This window comes from Budorcas taxicolor, chromosome 14 (genome assembly GCF_023091745.1).
Source record: "Budorcas taxicolor isolate Tak-1 chromosome 14, Takin1.1, whole genome shotgun sequence".
Classification (NCBI taxonomy): domain Eukaryota; kingdom Metazoa; phylum Chordata; class Mammalia; order Artiodactyla; family Bovidae; genus Budorcas; species Budorcas taxicolor.
This window is the reverse complement of record NC_068923.1, coordinates 13,311,178-13,331,123: the sequence shown is the minus strand read 5'-3', so window position 1 is coordinate 13,331,123 and position 19,946 is coordinate 13,311,178. Positions and strand designations below refer to the sequence as shown.

Sequence of the window (19,946 nt, the reverse complement as noted above, 5' to 3'; positions counted from 1 at the left end):
ATAATAACTAACATTTGTGTAGTGCTCTAAAGTTACAAAGTGAGTTCCCATACATCATCTCACTTGATCCTCACAACAGCCCTGTGAGGTAGGTAGGACAGGTATTGTTGTTCTCGTTTTAGAGATAAAAGAAACTGGTAGAGAGGTTAAGGATTTGGTCAGGTTTTATTTAAGTGTTTTAGTAGGGACTTGAATCCAGGTCATATGACTGCAATAATCACGTTCCTTTCACAAGATTTTATACAGCTGCACATTTAGAATTGCGATATGTCAGCTAGTAAAATGACATTTGTTCAGTACAGAAATAAACCTGTTGATAATATAAATACAGTGTCTTGCATTCCTTTTCCATGCCTCCTCCCCTGCCATTAAACGAATGACTCTCTTTTGATTAGGGGAAGGTAACTTAATTATATAGTTACATTAAACACCTACTGTTTACCCCAACTTGTGGGGGGAGGGGGAAGTTACATTGTGTTTTTCATTCTGTGTGTGTGTGTGTTTGCGTGCGCATGCACTTAATGTAACTCAAAAGTATATCTCCATTACTTAGTCTCACACATGTAGGATAAAAGTCTTCAAGGAATACAGTACAGCTAGAACTTGAATCTTTTGATTCTAGCATGATCCTAGAATTGCAAGCTTTTCAGGGTATTTACTCTTTTTTGTATTTCTTTAACCAAAATTGGGATTAAGTAAGTACTCCAGGTGTAGCTGCTTACGATGTTCACAGAGGTACAGTGAGTGATAAGTGAGAGTGTGTGACAGTGGAGGGCAAACCAAGAAGAATCTCAGCCAGTCTTCTCTTTGACCAGTGGCCTCATACGGTAGAAGTTTGTAAACTGAATTGGGAGCTTGTTAGTGGCATTATCCCATTTTAGGAAACTGTCTCACAGTGTTTTCTGTACTGCCTTTAAACACTTAACATCACCAATATTTTAAAAAAAAAAATTTTTTTTTTTTTTTTCCCCCTAGTTGTTGGTCTTGACGATATTATGGATGAAGGAGTTGTTAAAGAAAGTGGCAATGATACCATTGATGACGAAGAACTGATTTTACCTAACAGGAATTTGAGGGACAAAGTAGAAGAAAATTCAGTGAGATCACCAAGAAAATCACCTCGTTTAATGGCACAAGGTAACTACCAAAGAGAACTAGCTAGAAAATCAAACGTAGGGACAGATGTGATAGAGTGTAAACTTGTAATACTGATAGTATTTTCTTGGTGTTTGCTAACCTGAGGCATTTTGATCATCAGTTTTGAGATTGTATCAATCTGTTGGTATGATTTTTAAAAAATTTTTGTTGAAATTACACATGATTCAGAGAGTTGACTAGTCCTGAGTTTCCAGTACTTGCCATCCTACTACTTTTTTCCCTTTTCTCAGAGGAAACTTTGGTTTTATTAATTATTGTTACTTTTTTGGTATTCCATGTCTCTTAAGTAACACATGTATATTGCTACTTCTTGACTATTCTGATGATTGTATTTATTGATTTCCCATTCTGGATGGTGAATTTAGCACCCTTTTCTCCTCTTGTTCCCCCATGAAACAAAAGTATATTTTCTCGTTTTTCTAATAGATAATTTCACAAGATCAGTAGGAATTACTTACGTTATTATGAGTCAGTATGCTGTTAGTGATGATCCTTTTAATAAACTGTTCTATACAACTTTGTCTTTCTGATTTAATAATTGATCATTTGCTTATTAGTTTACACGTTTGCACACACAGCTTTTAATCAGTAATTACACCCTAACTACTCTGCCAGTGGTCTGAATCTTTTCTGAATGTATTTGTGCATATCAGGCATTCTGTTCATTTTCATCTTGCTGAGGAAAGTGTCTTTGGGGACCTTCTGATCTGCTGCTGCGTGCAGTGCTATGTTAGCCCTACGTAAGCTAGAGGCGTGGCTCTTGTCCACAGAGCTCCCTTTACTGGAGTTCTGAGGATTCTGTTCTGTATTGCAGTTCCTATTTACTTTGCTTTGGTTTAGTTCCTTCGTTGTGGTGACACACCTCTTCTAGTAGTTTTGTGAGGAAAAGGAGTATGTGTGTGTATATATATATATATATATATATATTTAAACCTTGTATGTTTGCAAATATATTTATAATCTGTTCTCACATTGGAATCATAGTCTGATTAAACATAGAATTCAAGGTTGCTAATTGTTTTTCCTCAGAAACTTGAAAGTGATACTCTATTTTCAGTCTGTGAAAATCTTGAATTATTTCACTAATTATTTTCCCCTTTATATTCTTAGCTCTTGTTTCCTGGAACTCCTATCATTCAAGCATTAGATAGTAGGGACTGGCTCTTCTATTTTCTTCACTTATCCACCTCTATCTTCTTCCTCTTTTTACTGAGTTTTTCTCATGTTTATCCATCAACTTTTTCATCAAATTCTGAGTGTTCCTTTTTGGTTTTTGGAATAATGCTTTTTGTAGCATTTTGGCCTTGTTTCACGCATGTGGTATCTTATGTTGTCTTTCATAAGGTACTTAACAGTGTTTTAAACTTTTTAAAATTTTTCTTCCTTTTTTTTTTTGCTTCTGTCTTTCATGTTAAGAGACTTTCCTAAAATGTCTGATCATTGGTAGTTTGCTCAGTGTTTAATGTTTTGTTGACTGTGAGCATTCTCTGTGGTAATCTGGCTGTGTAACTTTTTGGAGGAATCCCTGATATTAGAATTTAGATTGTTAGATTACTAGCATACATGGAAACCCTTTAGGGAAGCTGATGGGGCATCTCAGCTTTCAGCACATAGAGATTCACATAATCTTAGAAATTTCAGTGTACTTGACCGCCACTCTTATTTGTACTTAATGTTCCTTAGTCTTAAAACTGTTTTTATACTCCTTAAAGAGTAAGCCTCCGGTCTTGGATAAGAAACTGGGAAGAGCAGTTGCCCAATAGATGGAACAGAGGAGAGGGAGCTTGGGGTCCAACTGCTTCTTAAATAGCTTGGCTTTCAACTCCTCTGGTGAACTGCCTGCCTTCCTCCCTGCTTTAGGATCATCTGGGGTCACCAGCTTCTAAACCTTTGGAGATGACAGTGGTATTGGTTTGGCCAGCACTGCCAGTTAGTGTTTACCTTGGGGGGATTTTCTGCATCAGTGTTTGATCATCTGTTGTTAGGCCTCCTAAATTGTCCGTGTTTTCTCTTATTCTTCCTTTCCTTTTAGATTTGTAGCTTTTGGGTAGTTTTGATGTGGGGTTTAAGAAGTAAATTAACTGAGATGTATATATTTACTTACCTTTTCCTCACTTTTTTTAAAAATTGGTTATTTGGTGGATATTTGTGACTTTGAGAAATGAAAGAATGAACATTACAGACAAATAACGATAAATGTTTGGCCTGTGTAGTCCAGCTTCAAACCAAGGCAGTTTATAGTTAGAGGAGATAGTTAAATTATCCTTTGGTAATTAATCAATTACTATTGGAAAATAGCTTTTTGTTTAAATACCTTCACAGTTGAGTGTGCTATTCATTTATCAACCACTTAGATAATGGGTTTTAAAAGTTTTTCATTTATTTCAGGGCAGATAAATATAGTAGAGTTATAAATTATTACTGCCTTCAAAACTTTAAAAATCATCAAAATATTGATAACCATAAAAATTTTAGTTATTTAAAAATGTTAATGTATCTGAGTTAGAGTGGTTCATAATCCAGTAAGTAATTTTTTTAAAGTTGTTGGGTACCTACCTGAAGACTAGATACTGCACCAAGTCTTGGGAGGATTAGGAAGGGTTTCTAAGGTTAGGATGACCATATAATTTATAATCCAAACGGGGACACTTGAGTGTCGTGACTGCAGGCGTTTCCTAGGGAAGTTAGAGATGGAGGAGGATGTGTAGCACCTTCTGTGAGACAGTCACAGCTCAGGGTCAGTGATACGTGACAAACTAGGATAAAGTTCTAAATATCAGTGCATTGTAGGGTTTTGTGTTAAAAAGGAAAGAGGCTTTTTAAAATTGGTGACTTTTAGTTTTCATGCAGAGTTGATGCAGAGGTATTGATGTGCGTAGGCTTGGATATATAGGTCCTTATTTTGTATTTCAGTTTGTGGGTTGTTTTTCTGCTTAGTGAATTGTTACATTTTTTTCTTAGTGTATTATTTAGCTTTCTTTCCAATTTTTTTTCACTTTGTGTTTCTGTTTTCTTTGGAGGATGTATCCAGTATTATTTTCATACTTTCCTCATTTTCCCTTCTAAAACATTTTCATGGTTTCAATCTTTTAAAATATAATTTCTCTTTTGGTTGATCTGTGTCTAGTACTTCAGTGTATATTTGACTTCTTGGTATATTTAAACTAGTCAAGGAATAGATTGAGTGCTAAAATGGAGATACAATGGAAGTACATTTATAAGGGCATTAGAATTCCTTTGAGGCTGTAGTGAAACTCACACAGATCCTATTGTGATAGATAGTTTGGTTCAGATTTAATTGGCACTTGAATTGTTTGGTTTTATATACTTAAAGGTATTTAATATTTAAAACTGTATGATAATCTTGTTTGAGATGGGTAGTAATATAAAGGATCTTAATTAATTTCAGTCTCAGCTTATTTTTATAAAAAGGAAACTTGATAAAAATATTTGTCTTATTGTGAAGTATAATATCAGTCTGAATTTTATAGAGGTTTTTTTCCTGCCTCAGATTGCTAGAACTTTGATAAGTATAAAATTTAACATATCTAAAATATGGTCCATCACGAGTAGATATTTAATACATTTTCATTGAAATGGGAAAATAAATTTTATAGCTCAGAATAAATTGCACTGAAATAAAAATACATGGCAACATAACTAAGTTATTTTTATTTATTTTTTTCCCTTGTGATAGAACAAGTAAGAAATTTGCGACAAAGCACTATTGCCAAGCGTTCAAATGCAGCACCTTTAAATAGCACAAAAAAGGCACCTGGGAAGACTGTGTCTGCCCCTAAAGTAGGCGTGAAACAACCAGAAAGGTGTCAGATTAAAGAAGAAGCTGGTACATCACCGAAATTGGAACACCAGAAAGAGAGCAGAAGGAGCAACCGACACAGTGGACAGGTTGAAGCAGCAGTTTCATCTTGTCTTGAAATGAAGGATGAAGCTGGATTAGATTCTGAGCAGAAGTGTAATAATCAGGGAGAAGCAAATGTGCCATCTCATGAGTTAAATTGTCCACTCCTTTCAGAGACTTGTATTAATATTGAAGAAAAGAAAAGTGAAACTTTGGAATGTAAAACCAAGTCTGTTAGCCCATTATTTAAGTTTTCAGATAAAGAAGAAAGTGAACGGAACGATTCCATTTCAGGTAAAATGGATGAGACTGTTGTTGAAGAAATGAAGGCAGAAGAAGTTGAACAAGAATCAAAGGAGACAGTTAAATTACCCCACAAAGATGACAGTGTCATTAAGGAACCTGCATCTTCTGATGCTTTCTCTGGCAGTGCTGCTTGTACAAACCCAAACAAGACAGAAAAGAACTTTGTCAGTTTGTCTGGTTCTGTGGATAAAGTAAATGAAAGTAGTTTGGAATTGCAAGATAGCATGGAAGTTGCTGATAAAGCTAAGAACTCCCCTCTATTTCAAAGAAATGAAATAGAAATGGCTTATTGTAAAGGTACAGAGTCTAATGATAAGCAATTGGAGGGCACCAGATTTAATAAATCAAACTTGGAGGTGGTTAATACTGGTGCTTTTGAACCAGAAAGGAATACTTTAGAAAATGCTATTTGTGATGCACCTGACCAAAATTCAGAACAGTTGAATATTGTTGAAGGTATTAAAATGGAGTTACATGAAACAGCAACCCTTCAGGATGATAGAGATAGCCAGTCAAGTAGTGTTTCTTCCTTAGAATCAAAAAACATAAAATCTAAACATAAAAAACCTGTAATTCATCCTAAGCAAACCTTGACAGCAGATATTCAGAAAAAAGTTGCTACAGCAAAGCATGAATTAATGCATAACAAAACTAAAGCTAATGTCAAAAGTGTGAAGCGGAATGCTGATGAATCAGAATCTAAGCAGAATTTTCAAAGGCCAGTCAAAGTGAGAAAAAAACAAGTTGATAAGGATTCGAAGATTCAGAGTTGCATTTCTGGGGTTAAATCTGTGAAAAATCAAGCTCATTCTATATTCAAAAAAACATCACAGGATCAAAATTTAGGACAGATTTCCAAACCCTTAACTCATTCTATGAGTGATAAACCTCATGGTCACCCTAGTTGCTCTAAAGAACCTCACCATCCTGTACAAACTGGACATTCATTGCAGGCCAGTCAGAAACTGTGCCATAAGCCCCAGCAGCTGACTCTAGCTGCGAGAACCAATAGTCATGTGAAGGAAGAGCTGGAGCATGCAGGTGGTGGAGAACATTTAAAGGAAGAGGAAAAATTGAAATTAAAAAAACCTGAGAAGAACCTACAACCCCGCCAAAGAAGAAGCAGCAAAAGTTTTTCTTTGGATGAGCCACCGTTGTTCATTCCAGACAACATAGCTACTGTAAAAAGGGAAGGCTTAGATCATAGCTCTTCATTCGAATGCAAATATATCTGGACTCCGAGCAAGCAGTGTGGGTTTTGCAAAAAACCACATGGCAACAGGTGTGTGTGTGTGTGTGTGTGTGTGTGTATGTGATACGTACATTAAAGAGAAATTGCTGTTTTTTAGAGTGAGATTAGTGTGAGAACTTTTTATAGAAAGATTATTTGTATGCAAAGACTTTTGCAAAAACAAAAACCCCTCCTCAGTCCTGGATGATAGAAAGATGGAGCCACTGAGTACATCAGTATTCTAGAACACTTTAAAATACATAGTCTGACCAAAAATTGATATATATGGAATTGTTTTGTCATTGTAATCAGTTGGAGACTGTAACTTAGTCATTGCATCTTAAAAAGAAAAAAAAAAATTGGAACATTTTTATAGGGCTTTGGGCCTGTAAGTTATATGTTATTTTCTTTGGCTTGAGAAGAACTAATAATAAAATGTGAAGGGCATAATGGAAATTATATATACACACACACACACACACACACACACTTTTGTTTGTTTATTTTTAATGAAGCAGTACCTATGACTTAATACTGCTACTTTATAACTATCAAACTTGACTTTAGAATGAAATTTTATAGTTAAAACAACTATTAAATTACCCAGGGGAATTTTGTATGTAACATGGGATGGAGTGAAACCTATATTTTGTTTTTTGCTATTTTAGTGATCTGGATTTCCTGTGAATTCTCCTCTTTTAAGAGGTGATTTTATAGCGCTGCCCTTGACATTCTTTCCACAGGACTCAGTGTTATCCTTAGTTTTATGACACTGCCATCCTCTGCTTCCCCTCTGCCCCCTTGTGTTTTTTATTTGCTAGCTTTTTCAGAAAAAGAGAACAAGAGATGAAGTGGAGTTTTCAGCTACAAGATTATCCTGTTCAAGTGTTGAGATTGCTGTTGGAACTTCTATCAACATTGATATAATAAAAGAACATTGTAACTTTCACATTGTAATATTATCTTTACTCATGAAAGTGAATGTTAGTATGAAAATGAAACTCTTTAGGGAGGGACAGTTTAGTGCAGTGTGCTGTAATACATTATTTGGTGTGGAAGATGGTAGTTGGGAGTTGCTGGGGCTGTTCTGTTAAAAAATAACTTTCATGTCAAGTTCCTTCATTTGTGATCCAGCCTGTAGCCTATTTTTAGTGTCAGTAGTTACTTTATAACAGCATATTCCCAGTTTTTAAAACTGACTTATTTGAATATAGTGCTACATTTGTCCTCACTTTTGTGCTGTTTATGCTTTTTTGTTTGCTTGTTGAAAATACCGTATTAAAATATTCTTAAGTGGGCTTAAGAGAATTAAGGGCTGGATGGGCCTTGTGTCTTTTAGAAGACCTTGTTTCTTTGCAAGCATCTTCTAAAAATGATCACACTGACGTGTTGTTAGAGTAATCAGAAGCCTTAAAGTGAATAAGTTTCTGAAATCAAACTTTGGCCTAGAGTTGGAAGCCATGATATAAAGTAGCTTTTTTGAGATAACTTCTGTTATGATGGTCTCAGGAGTTTGCTCAGGCTTTTGAATGAAGACTGTCACTTCACCAACATCAGTTATTTTCCTAAAATAAAGATTTAGTGTTAAGTCCCATTGTTCTTTTACCTAAAGCTGCCTTTTGGGTCTACCCTATAAAACCTAGAGTTTCTTTGCCTCCATCTGGAAAATGACCTAATATTCTAATATTAGATGTGTAGGGATTTTGAGTTTACCCTATGTAATTGAAATGAATATTATAATATTGGAAAATCAATTTTGGAAGCGACATTTCTCATTACTTCAGTTATGTGAATAAAGAAGCTTAAGTTAATGATTGTTTTTTTCTTTACATGTTAATTAGCCTTCACTACTTCTTTGATGCTTTCTGCTTGTATACACTGAGGTTACTCAAAAAAATGCAACCGCCGTGCAGCATGTAATTTTCCTAGTTTAATCCGTGTGTAAGTATATGAATTTATTAGGAAGGACATATGTGGAAATAATTTTCATCCGTTTCTTTGACCTCATGCACTAGCTACATTCAGTGAAAACTATTTGTTAATGTGACTTTTTGTTTTTAGCACTTGTGACATATTTATTCCTATAAAAGTTATTTTATTACTTCAGCATTTTATATATAATGCAACTGAAGTTAGCTTCGTGTTTATGCTTCCATTTGGAAATTATATTTTTAAATACAGATTTGTTCATGGTGTGGCCAAATACAGTATTTGACCTTAAACTTCTGTACATGGCCTAAAGGCAGTAGACATCGACTGCCTTACGGTTTACGCTTCATCCTGTTTCGGCTTCCATTTATTTTCTGGATTCTCCTTACAGCTAAGGCATATTCATTACTGTAAAAACCAGACTATTTAATCCTTTTTTTAAAAGTTACCTTTGAACTTCTTTTTAAACATAAACTAGTTGGCATTTTGGAAGGAAGAGATCTTAGTCTTTTCATAATAACCTATGTTGTAGTTTCTAGTATTCCCTCCCTCTTCAGGTGACATTTGCATCTTCAGTTTGTATTACACTTTCTTGTCCAGTTTTAAAAGATTAGTTCATTGGATGAAATTTAGAAACAAAAAAGTCTACTTAGCATAATTGAGTCATAGCTTTAAGCAAGAAACCTTTTTCTTAAAAGGAAATTTTCTCTTAGTGATTCTGGTTTTTCTCAGGAGTTTACAAGTTTGATAGATAAATATTTTTCTCTGCACATTAGATTGTTAGTGACAACAACAATGATTTAGTGTTTATGTGGAAGTCATTTTATCCTAGGGAAGAGTGAGTACATGTACATTCACAGTAATACAGTCTCAATTACTTTTATACTTAGAACTTGATGGCTCATCTTAAAATATCTCTGTTGTTAGTGAGTTTGTGACTTTTTAAGAACAGGAATTCTCAATGTTGCCTTTGTGGTTTGCTCTGAAGAAACATGGAAATTTTCTAAGAATATGTTTTAATTTGTGCCAAAAAGATTAGAATTAGGATTACATTTTAAATTGTTTAAATTATAGTAGGATTTAAAATTTTGTATATGAACATATAACAGTAGTAGAACACAACCGATATTTCTGAAGTTTTCCATTTAATTGATTTCATGCTGACTTGGTCCAATTAATTCAGAGCTAAACTTCACACGTTAATTGTTTTTGGTGAAATATTTAACACCCAGGTTATAGTCTTTTCTTTGAGTGATTTTGCCTGTTGGTGATGAGAATTTCGACAGAGCAGAAAGTAGGAGAGTATGTTCATTATTTGATCCATACTCCATTTGTAAGCCATGAGGAATATCATGAAAAGGGAAGACAGTGTATCTTCTCTTTTTTGAAAAGCCATTTAAAAATACATATGTGGTTAATAAAGTTTGTAATACTGCTAATTATTTCCTCTTGAAATTCTCTAGTTTCATTTTCAAGTCAATTACATATTCCCCTAGGACACGGTAATAATATTCATCAGTGTAATTTTGTGGTTTTTCAGAATTATATTTAAGTGTATTTATTACTTAAAATATAAATCATTAAGATTACATCTGTGGTTGGCACTATAGTTTTGAGATTTGTTTTTCATAGCTTCTCAAGTTCGAGGAGATATTTCCAGAATAAACTTGGGGTATGGTGATACAGTGAATACATTCTACATCATAAAGTGACTGTTCCCTGGTCAAATAAAGATTTGAAATTTCCTAATATGTGCTTTATAGTTTGTTAGTTAGGTTTGGATTTGGGACAAAAGCATAGCCATGGTCATAGTTGAAACTATTCCAGGCTTGCTTTGAAGAAATTGTTAATATAGCTGTGATGGGGAACACATTAGCTTTCCTTCAGTATTTCTAAAGTATCAACCTAGATAGTTATTTTCAAGAAATGGGAGTTCTTACAACTTTGCAGTCTGAAATAGAAGAACTTTTCTATTTTTTAAGCTTTGTATTTTTCTGTTGGCTATATGATCTGTGTCATTGAAACATGCAATAGTGAGTGAAGTCGCTCAGTCGTGTCCGACTCTTTGCGACCCCATGGACTGTAGCCTACCAAGCTCCTCTCTCCATGGGATTTTCCAGGCAATAGTACTGGAGTGGACTGCCATTTCCTTCTCCAGAGGATCTTCCTGACCCAGGGATCGAACCCGGGTTTCCTGCATTGTAGACAGACGCTTTACCGTCTGAGCCACCAGGGAAGTGCAACATGCAATAGGCCTGTCTAAAATCTTCCACACCTAGAAACCGTTTCTGTCTTGCAGACAAATACCACATTGTTAGAAAGTTTTCTCACTAGGGCTATGAATCCAAAATATTCTGTATTTTTACTTAAGGCATGAGTTTTTTAATTTGTTTTTTTCAATGAATTTTTTTTTTTTTTAAATGAACCATGGAAGAAATGGTGACTTAACCCTGAAAAGCTAGCATAAATATCACCACTTCAAGAATGGTGAATTACAGACATGAAAAAACACAGTTTCCTTAGTGCACAGCAGTGGTTGGTCCACAATATAGACAAGGGCACACGAGATGGAAGAGTGGAGTGGTCTGCAGTGAGGGACTTGATTTCAAGATATCCTGCAAGGTTTGAAACTCAGTGCTCTGAATTTTATAGTCTCTGTGTTAAAATAGGACCTCTGATTATATTTAGAGAGAGTCAGCTATATCACCCAGTATATTACCTTTAGCATCTTACTGGACAATAGGTTTTTAAAAGGAGTTTTACACTGGTGTCTGTCACCACCAGCTGCTTTATTTTACCATTTCAGTTTTTACTCGTGGATTATGGTTTAATATGCAAGTCTACTGTGTTCCAAATGTCTGTAATTATATGTTTGTAGGGCTTTTGTAAATAGGCATTTGATCTAATACAACCTCTTCTATGGTTAATTAAGTATAGTAACAGAAAAAAAGTTTTGTCGTTGGTGGTGGCACTATTATCAAAATCAGCACAAAATTTTTAGATCTTTAAAGAACATATTTAAATTATCCTAAATCTTCCAGATATACCATGAATTACCTGAAGAAGAAAAAAAGAAAATGTTAAACATAATTAAGTGAGCTTTTGTCATTTTCTTAACAGTGGGTTGAAAAGTATGTGAAAAAGATAATTTCACCCTCAAATTGCTGTTTATGCATCTGTTTTGCTATTTTATTCTAAAGTAATTCCAGATATTCTAAGTTAAAAAAGCAAACTTTTTAGAGTGGTAAATATGCCCTTAGACTTTAATTGGCTAATGAAATAATTTGTTAGATAAAATGCAGTAAAGGGGAAATATAAGAAGATTGTTTGGAAATTAAAGAAAACTTAGCCTGAATAGTAATATCTTCATGTTGATACACTGTTGGTCATTATTTGGGAAAACAGGTTTATTATCTGAGGTACAAGGTCAAGTAGTAAGCTCACACTCAAAAGTATGTAAAAAATTCTTAAGCTAAATCAGTCTGATGTGATGAACCAGAATATTTTGAGCTCTAAGAATAGTTATATAGTTAAGGTGGTTAATAAGGAACAGTCAGTGAGGCTTAATTAAATTAGTTTTTGAGTTGCATTTTTGTTGCATCTGGTTTTTCTTTTTGTCACTTAAATTAGTTGGGTAACTGACTGCAATTTTATGTATAATTCAGGTCTATGTGGTAAATGTAACTTGGATAGGTTGAATGTCAAAGCTTATCACCCTTCTCAGTGGAGAAATACCCTTATTCTATATGTTAATTATTCCATACAGTATGCAGACAGACCAGTTGCTGTTTGTTTTTATCTTTATGTGCTCCACCAACCCCCCGCCCCCAGTATTTTCTCACTTACATTAGAGGGGAAATACTGACTTCTTTAAAAAGTTTCATTTTCATACAATATTCTTTGCTTGGAAAACTTTGACAATGTTGAGCTGATAGAATGTGTAAGGACAGAAAACATGCACAATACCACAACAGAAAATTCAGTTTAGGCTCACTTGGCATTGGTTTTTTAGAAAATGTATCAAATCAGAGTGTTCTTTTCTCTTTCCAGGTTTATGGTTGGCTGTGGGAGATGTGATGACTGGTTTCATGGTGATTGTGTTGGGTTAAGTCTTTCTCAAGCACAGCAAATGGGAGAGGAAGACAAAGAATATGTGTGTGTAAAATGTTGTGCTGAAGAAGATAAAAAGACTGAAATAGCCGATCCAGATATTTTGGGAAACCAGGCTAAAGCTGAAATCCATAGTGAAGATAAAACAATGGAACATGAAAAGCTTGGGTTACCAAAGCACACTACAGCAAATGATAAAACCAAGTATGTAGATGATCCAGTGAAGCACAAGGTCAAAATTTTAAAACGGGTGAGCTTCTCATTCTGCATTCTTTTTATTTAAGAACTTGTATGGACTGACTGAGAATTTGAAATTTTTTAGATTTCACTGTAGTGTACATTTTCACATTTATTTTTCCACAAAAATGAAGGTTTACTTAAAATGTTTTGTTAGTTTTGGTGAAACCAGTTAGTGACATTTTCGAAATATGCAGACTTACTCCTAAAGTCTTTGTGCTATGTCTAGTCTCTAGTTTGGTATTTGGATTTTCAGTGGTAGAATGTGTATGTAATCTTGCGGGGCGAGATATAAATTGTGCTTACTGAGAAGTTTTTCGAAAAAGCTTTTCAGTCCATAAATATCTGTGAATGTTCTCTCTGTAAGGAAATGTAATCTTAATTCTTTTGATTTTTGTTCCCAGTGTTTGCTTGGAAGCCTTACTTCATAATTCCTCCCTTATAATGTGGTGTCTTAAAAAGTTAGTTTCCCCTCATCTTTCATTTTCAACTACTGTATTTTCTAAATAGAAATTTTAAGATATTTGGTCAGTTACAGGAGAAGTGTACACAGCCTTTTATCTAATTAAGTTTTATTTTCATTTTCTACCTTTTTTATACTATGATTTTTTTTAATCATTGGTTATTCTTGTAGGTAGCTCTAGGGAGGAAACACTGGTAACAAACACATGGATGGTCAAATATAATAATTCCAAGATACAGAGAACACAAGTTATAGAGTTGGAAGGAGCCTTGGAAATTTTTTAGTCTGACCATTCAGATTGAAGAACATAAGCATGTTTTCTCTAAAACTTTCTCTTTTATTTACAAATGTAGTTCTTCCAGACATTGCTTATGTGACAAATCTGGATTAAATTCTAGTTTGCCAGATCCTTGTGGCATCCAACATTTTCTGTCTGCCAAGACTTTCTGAGAAGTAGATTATGTCCTCCTAATATTTACTATTTTTCTGTTGATTTGATTAGCACCAAAGTAATTGATAATATAGAACTGAGAGTGCCGTTGCAGACAGTTTATAGCAAGTCTTGGAAAGGTTCTTTTAACGTTTAATCATCATTCCTTGGGTACAATTTCTTGGCCACTCAGAAATACAGCTTATTGTTTTGTCATAGAAAACCTCCATCTTGTCTAAAAAAAATTATAAAACATTAACACTGAGTGTTTTAGGAAACCCTCTAGCCAGTCTTACCAGATAAGGAACTGAGAGGTTAGCCTGATTTCATAAATAAATACATGAATGAAGTAATTACTGCTTCCTTTTCTTTTTCATGTTGAATTGTTAAATCATCTTTGAACTACTCTGAATTTAGTTTATGGAATATGCTTTTTAAAGATCACTTCTTATGATTTTATGTTGAACCATTTATTGGGTTCCTATTGTGTGCCAAGCATGATACCAGATTTGAGTATGTATCACTGATTGAAATATGTTCCTGCTCTCAACTCTAGTTGGAGAGGTAGAAAATAAACACAAGTAAATAAAAAAGAGGATTCCCAGTCCAGAGAAAATCAGTTTTTTTTTTTTTGTATATACTGTCTTCCTAAAAACTATGATTTTATTTCTATACATAATGTTCTTATTAAATGATATTACTTGTTTCCAGGGGTCTCCAAATTCTGGTTTCATTTGTAGTTCTTTGTGGGTTATAATTATAGCTACACTGAACATTTGATACTTTTATAGGTAAATATGACTTTGTTCTAGATAGTAGTAAAGAAAAATATAGATAATTGATATCTTTACAATTTTTCCCTCTCCTTTTTTTCCATATCCACAGCTGACAAAGGGAAATCTTATATTTAATTTTCTTTCTAGTACAATTATTGGGAATATAATCTCAGTGTTTTTTAGTTCCCTTTATAGACTACTGTGTGTTCTGCAGAAAATAGGTGCTTAACAGGTGGGTTTTGGATGAAAGGATGAAGGTCCATTTTGCTGTTGAGAGTTATGTATATCTTCACAGAACAGTTACTGGGCCAAAGAATGGGGTATGATCTTAAAAAGTTGTCATACTAATTACGTTTAATTTGTTTCATCTACATACTCATGAAGGTTGCTTTGTATTTTAAAGATATTTTAGTAGTTTTCATTCTAATGAATTAAATACTATTTTTCCTAGGAATCTGGTGAAGGCAAAAATTCATCAGACTGTAGGGATAGTGAAATTAAAAAATGGCAGCTAGCACCTTTTCGAAAGATGGGACAACCAGTGTTACCTCGGAGATCCTCAGAAGAAAAAAGTGAAAAAATGACAAAAGAGTCTACAACTGTTATTTGCACAGGAGAAAAAGCTTCAAAACCAGGTAGTAAGAACAGTAGAAATTATTGTATACTAATGTTTTTATATTTTAATGGCAAGAAAAATAGTTTAGGTGATTGACTTTACTTGAAATAAGACATTATTGTTTGGAATTCTTGGGAAGAACTAACAACCTCAGTAAGATAAGACCCCTGCCCTCATGGCATTTAAATAATAATGGGAAATGACAGATAATAGGGAGACAAAAAAAATTAGAGAATTTAGGCACTGAAGAAAAACTTGAATAATGGAACAGAGAGTCAAGGTCAAGGAGAATGGGAGGAATTTGTGTCAAAGAAAATGGAGGCGATGGGATCTGAAGGAATGCAGAATTGTGTTGGAGGCAGGAATCCACAGAGGGCACAGTGGAGCTGAAGGCTTTGAAGTGGAAGCAGTCTGCATTTGAGGAGCAAGAAGGTCCCTGTGGAATGGTTAGAATGTTACAGATACATGAGGGATAGAATGGTGGCAGAAGGTGAGTTGAGAGAAAATTATGTAGAAACTGAGGCTATGACAGGAGTTTATTGTTTATTCTGAATAGAGTGGGGAACCTTTAGAGGAATTTACATGAGGGAATGCTGGCTCCCTTTTTTTTTTGTGGAGACTGGACTGTCAGGGAATAGGAGAGAAGGAGAGGAGACTGGTTAGGAGTCTACCAGGATCTAGAAGAAAGGATGGTAGCCTGAAACAGCACAGTAAGGCTGGTGGAGGTGGTCAGGTTCAGATACGTTTATAGTAGACTTGGTGGAACTTGCTGACAGGTTAGATGTAGGTAGGTGAAAGAAAAAAAGAGTCTTAGCAGATGATTAGATCAGTGTTGGTGTACTTTGTGGAGATGAGAGAGATTTGGGGAGAAAAAACTGAAAAATTATGTTTTGGGAATTTTGAGATGCTTACTAAGAGATCCGCAAGGAGATGTTTAGAGTAAATCTTTGGCTGATGAGTCTGGACTTTGGGCCGTGGAGTATAAATTTGGGATTTAGTGTTGTGTAGTCGTTACTTTAAAGCATGCACTTAAAGGTGAAGAGCTACATGAGTTTGAGGATGAAGGAATAGAAGCAGAGGCCTCGGGGCATGTCAGCATTTAGAACTTGGGCGGGAGAGAGGCTCCAGCAGAGGAGATCAAGAGATGGCCTTTGATGTAAGAGAACTGAGAGACCATGGCGACCTGGAGGCCAGGTTAAGTTCTGAGAAGAAGGTAATGATCAACTGTCAGATGCAGTCTAGATAGCTATTTGGGCTTCCCTCATACCTCAGTTGGTAAAGAGTCTGCCTGCAATGCAGGAGACCTGGGTTTGATTCCTGGGTTGGGAAGATCCCCTGTAGAAGGAAATGGCAACCCACTCCAGTATTCTTGCATGGAGAATCCCATGGGTAGAGGAGCGTGGCAGTTCATGGGGTCTCAGGAGTCATACATGACTTAGCAACTAAACCATGCAACCAACCAGTGGGGACAAAAGCCGGTTGTAGTGGTGGATGGAAGAATGGAGGGTGAGGAAGTGGAGATGGTGATTGTGCATAACTCTTCCTAGGGATTTTGCTGTTAAAGGAAATAGAAATGGTGTAATGACCTGAGTGACTTGAGGTGGATATGAGGTCAGGATTTCTCTTTAAGGAGATAACATATTTGTAAGGGTATTGGGAATGATCCAGTAGGGAGAGAATTTGATGAGATAGGAGAGAGATGATGGTTGAGGTTCAAAGTCCTTGAAGAGATCAGAGGAGATGGGATTCCGCCGGAGGGGTTGGTCATAAGAAGGGACAGCTGATGCCCTGTAATGGTAGGAAGGCTGCATGCAGAAGGAGCAGGGACGCGTGAGTGATGTTAGTAGGTTTGGTGATGGGAAAATAGGTGACGTTTTTATTTCCTTAATGAAATACGAAGTGAGAAAGTCAGACGAGGTTGAAGTTGGAGAGGCAGGTGTTGTTGGTTTGAGAAGAAAGAAGAAAAAGCCTAAAATATATGTTTTGGAAAGTGGGAAAGCAAATTTAAATTCTAGGACCTTTTAATAGGATTAGGGTAGTACATTGAGCTGTCCACTTGAGATTTTTGGTTATAAATTTAAAGTGAGATCTGTTAGTACCAGTTCTTGCTTTCTCCAATTATCTTTACCTGTTTGTAGGCTATTTGGGTGAAGGATAAAAGTTAGCTTTCACCAGGTTATTGTTTTTGCCAATGTAGATGTTTAAAGGAGAGAGAATAAAGATGCGAAGGCTACAGGGGAAGGGTACATTTTGGGCTATCTGATCACACTGTGTGGATATATATAAAAATAAAATGAACTTCCCTGGTGACTTACTTGTAGCAAATCTGTTTGCCACTGCAAGAGACATGGGTTTGATCCCCGTGTCAGGAAGATCCCCTGGAGAAGGAAACGGCAACCCACTCCAGTATTCTTGCCTGGAAAATCCCATGGACAGAGGAACCTGGTGGGCTGCGGTCCATAGGGTCGCAGAAAAGTTGGACATGACTGAGTGACTAAACAACAACATATATATTCCCTTCTCCAGGGAAACTTAGTTAAAGTTTAGTAAAATTCATTTAGAACTTTTTTTTTTTTTTTAGGTATAATTGCCATATTACATTAGTTTCAGTTGTACCATATAATGTTTTGGGATATATGTATATATTGCAAAATGGTCCACTGCAATAAGTTTAGTTAACATCTGTCATCATACATAGGTTAGAATTTCCTTGTCAAGAATATTTCAATGTGGGATATGGATTCTGAGCTAATGATTTTAAAAAAGTGATGTTTTTTTTTTTTTCCTCGTGGCACATGGGATCTTAGTTTGCCAACCAGGGATCAGACCTGCACCCCCTGCAGTGGAAGCAGAGTCTTAAACCCTGGACCACCAGGGAAGTCCCTAAAAGTAGTGATATTTAATCAGTCAGCTCTGTTGTAAACTTAGATTGTGCATTAAAAAGGAAAATATTTTTTTAAAAGCAGCTTAGTGAGTTTTGATATTTATTTAAATTAGGTGCTCATGAGAAGCAGGAGATAAAGAAGAAGAAAACTGAAAAGGGACTGCCTGGTGTGCACCCTCCAGCTGTTCCTGCTTCCAAGCCTTCTGCAGACCAGATCCGACAGAGTGTCCGACATTCTCTAAAAGACATTCTTATGAAAAGGTAACACACGTTGATACTGTAGAAGGTTGAATAATGTACGCTTCATGTATTTGAAAAATAATTGAGTTATTCTAATTTTAAGACTTACAGACTCAAATTTGAAGGTACCAGAGGAAAAGGCAGCAAAAGTTGCCACAAAAATTGAAAAAGAGCTTTTCTCTTTTTTTCGGGACACAGATGCTAAATATAAGAACAAATATAGAAGTTTGATGTTCAATTTGAAAGATCCTAAAAACAACGTAAGTATATTTTGTTCATGTCTGGACATTTATGTTCCCAGCTTTCCTACTGAGCACATATACAAGACGTAGGGGTTAATAATTTAACACAATAGATCTATAATTTATTTCTTGAAGTGAGACCAGTAATTTTAAAAAGTCTTCTGCTATTGAATTGAGTTACAAATTCTGCACAGTGGTGACTAGTGTTATACAGTCTTTTAAAATATAAAATACTAAATATGTCTTAACCTGATTTAGGTGAATTCTTTCCTTTATGTTCTTTGTTTAATCCAGTTCATCAAAAAATTCATTCCTATGTAATCTTCAAAAATTTGTTAAGGCAAATTTTATAACACTATAATTAATACTTTCTGATTTAAATTTGATAAAAAGATAGCTTTTAAAATATTATTATTAATTTAAAAATGACTTAAAAATCTTTTAGCAATGCAGTAAACTTTAATTGAATACCTGATCTTTTCCTAGGGTTTTTTTATTTGGGACTTAGAGGCTGTGGGTGTAGATTCAAACTCCTTAAATATTTGCTTAAGTTTTATAAGGTTTTCACATGAGTGCAACAGTTTGTGTAATGATACTTGCTGTAAGTGTGATATGAGATATTTTCTTGAAGTCTTCTAACTACTACTTAAGAAAAATCTTCATGTAAATTCTGCTGTCATGGTCCAGGGGATCAGATACTTTTTGAATTATATAATCTGAAAACTTTTCTTCAAGTAAATGTTTATTTCCTTTAGATTTTTTTCTTTCAATTGGTTCTTTGCTTGGGAGTTCCTCCAAGCCTGTTAGGATTTAAAGATGTGAAGTTTTAAGAATATGAAAGACTGTCTTCAGTAAAGTTCCTTTAGGCAGTAGCTTTTATATAGTCATGGGTTGGCTGTTGTGATAGTGTGTGTCCCTGGGAAGACTTAATACAATTTTGGATAGGTGTTGTAATAACTTCACCACCATACATGCTTCTCCATTATGTGTTGATTTTTATACAAAATGTTTATTTTGCTGCCTTATTTGATGTTTCTAGAACACGAGGCTGTCATTTATTCTCTTTGCAGTAGGTGATATGTGAATCATTAAACATTTATAAATCAGATTTCAAAATTGCATCTTTATTATGTTTCTATACAGCAGCTTCTCCTTGTTTTAAAAATGTTTTTCTCTCCTTCCCATTTTTAAATACCTCCAGATATTATTTAAAAAAGTGCTGAAAGGAGAAGTAACCCCTGATCACCTTATAAGAATGAGTCCAGAAGAGCTTGCTTCTAAAGAGTTAGCTGCTTGGAGACGAAGAGAAAACAGACATGTAAGATTATCTATGAATACGTGTTTGTCTATATTAAAACATACATTTTTTTAGCCACAGAGAAAAGGTATATACACAGAGGAAATTAAACTCAGAGTACACAGTTACAGACCTTTTGTTCTGTACTTCTCAGTACTTATCCTC

At 35.0% G+C, this 19,946-nt stretch overlaps 1 protein-coding gene across 1 annotated transcript in view; it reads left to right on the top strand.

Annotated features, from left to right (window-relative positions):
* Positions 1–19,946, top strand: part of PHF3 (PHD finger protein 3) — a 71,119-nt gene that overhangs the window by 36,888 nt on the left and 14,285 nt on the right. Inside the window, exons 2-8 of the mRNA XM_052651525.1 lie at positions 976–1,137; positions 4,856–6,608; positions 12,537–12,846; positions 14,954–15,137; positions 18,116–18,263; positions 18,346–18,502; positions 19,686–19,802. Of these exons, the coding sequence (XP_052507485.1) occupies positions 996–1,137; positions 4,856–6,608; positions 12,537–12,846; positions 14,954–15,137; positions 18,116–18,263; positions 18,346–18,502; positions 19,686–19,802 (2,811 nt within the window). The 5' untranslated portion in view covers positions 976–995. The remainder of the gene's footprint in view (positions 1–975; positions 1,138–4,855; positions 6,609–12,536; positions 12,847–14,953; positions 15,138–18,115; positions 18,264–18,345; positions 18,503–19,685; positions 19,803–19,946) is intronic.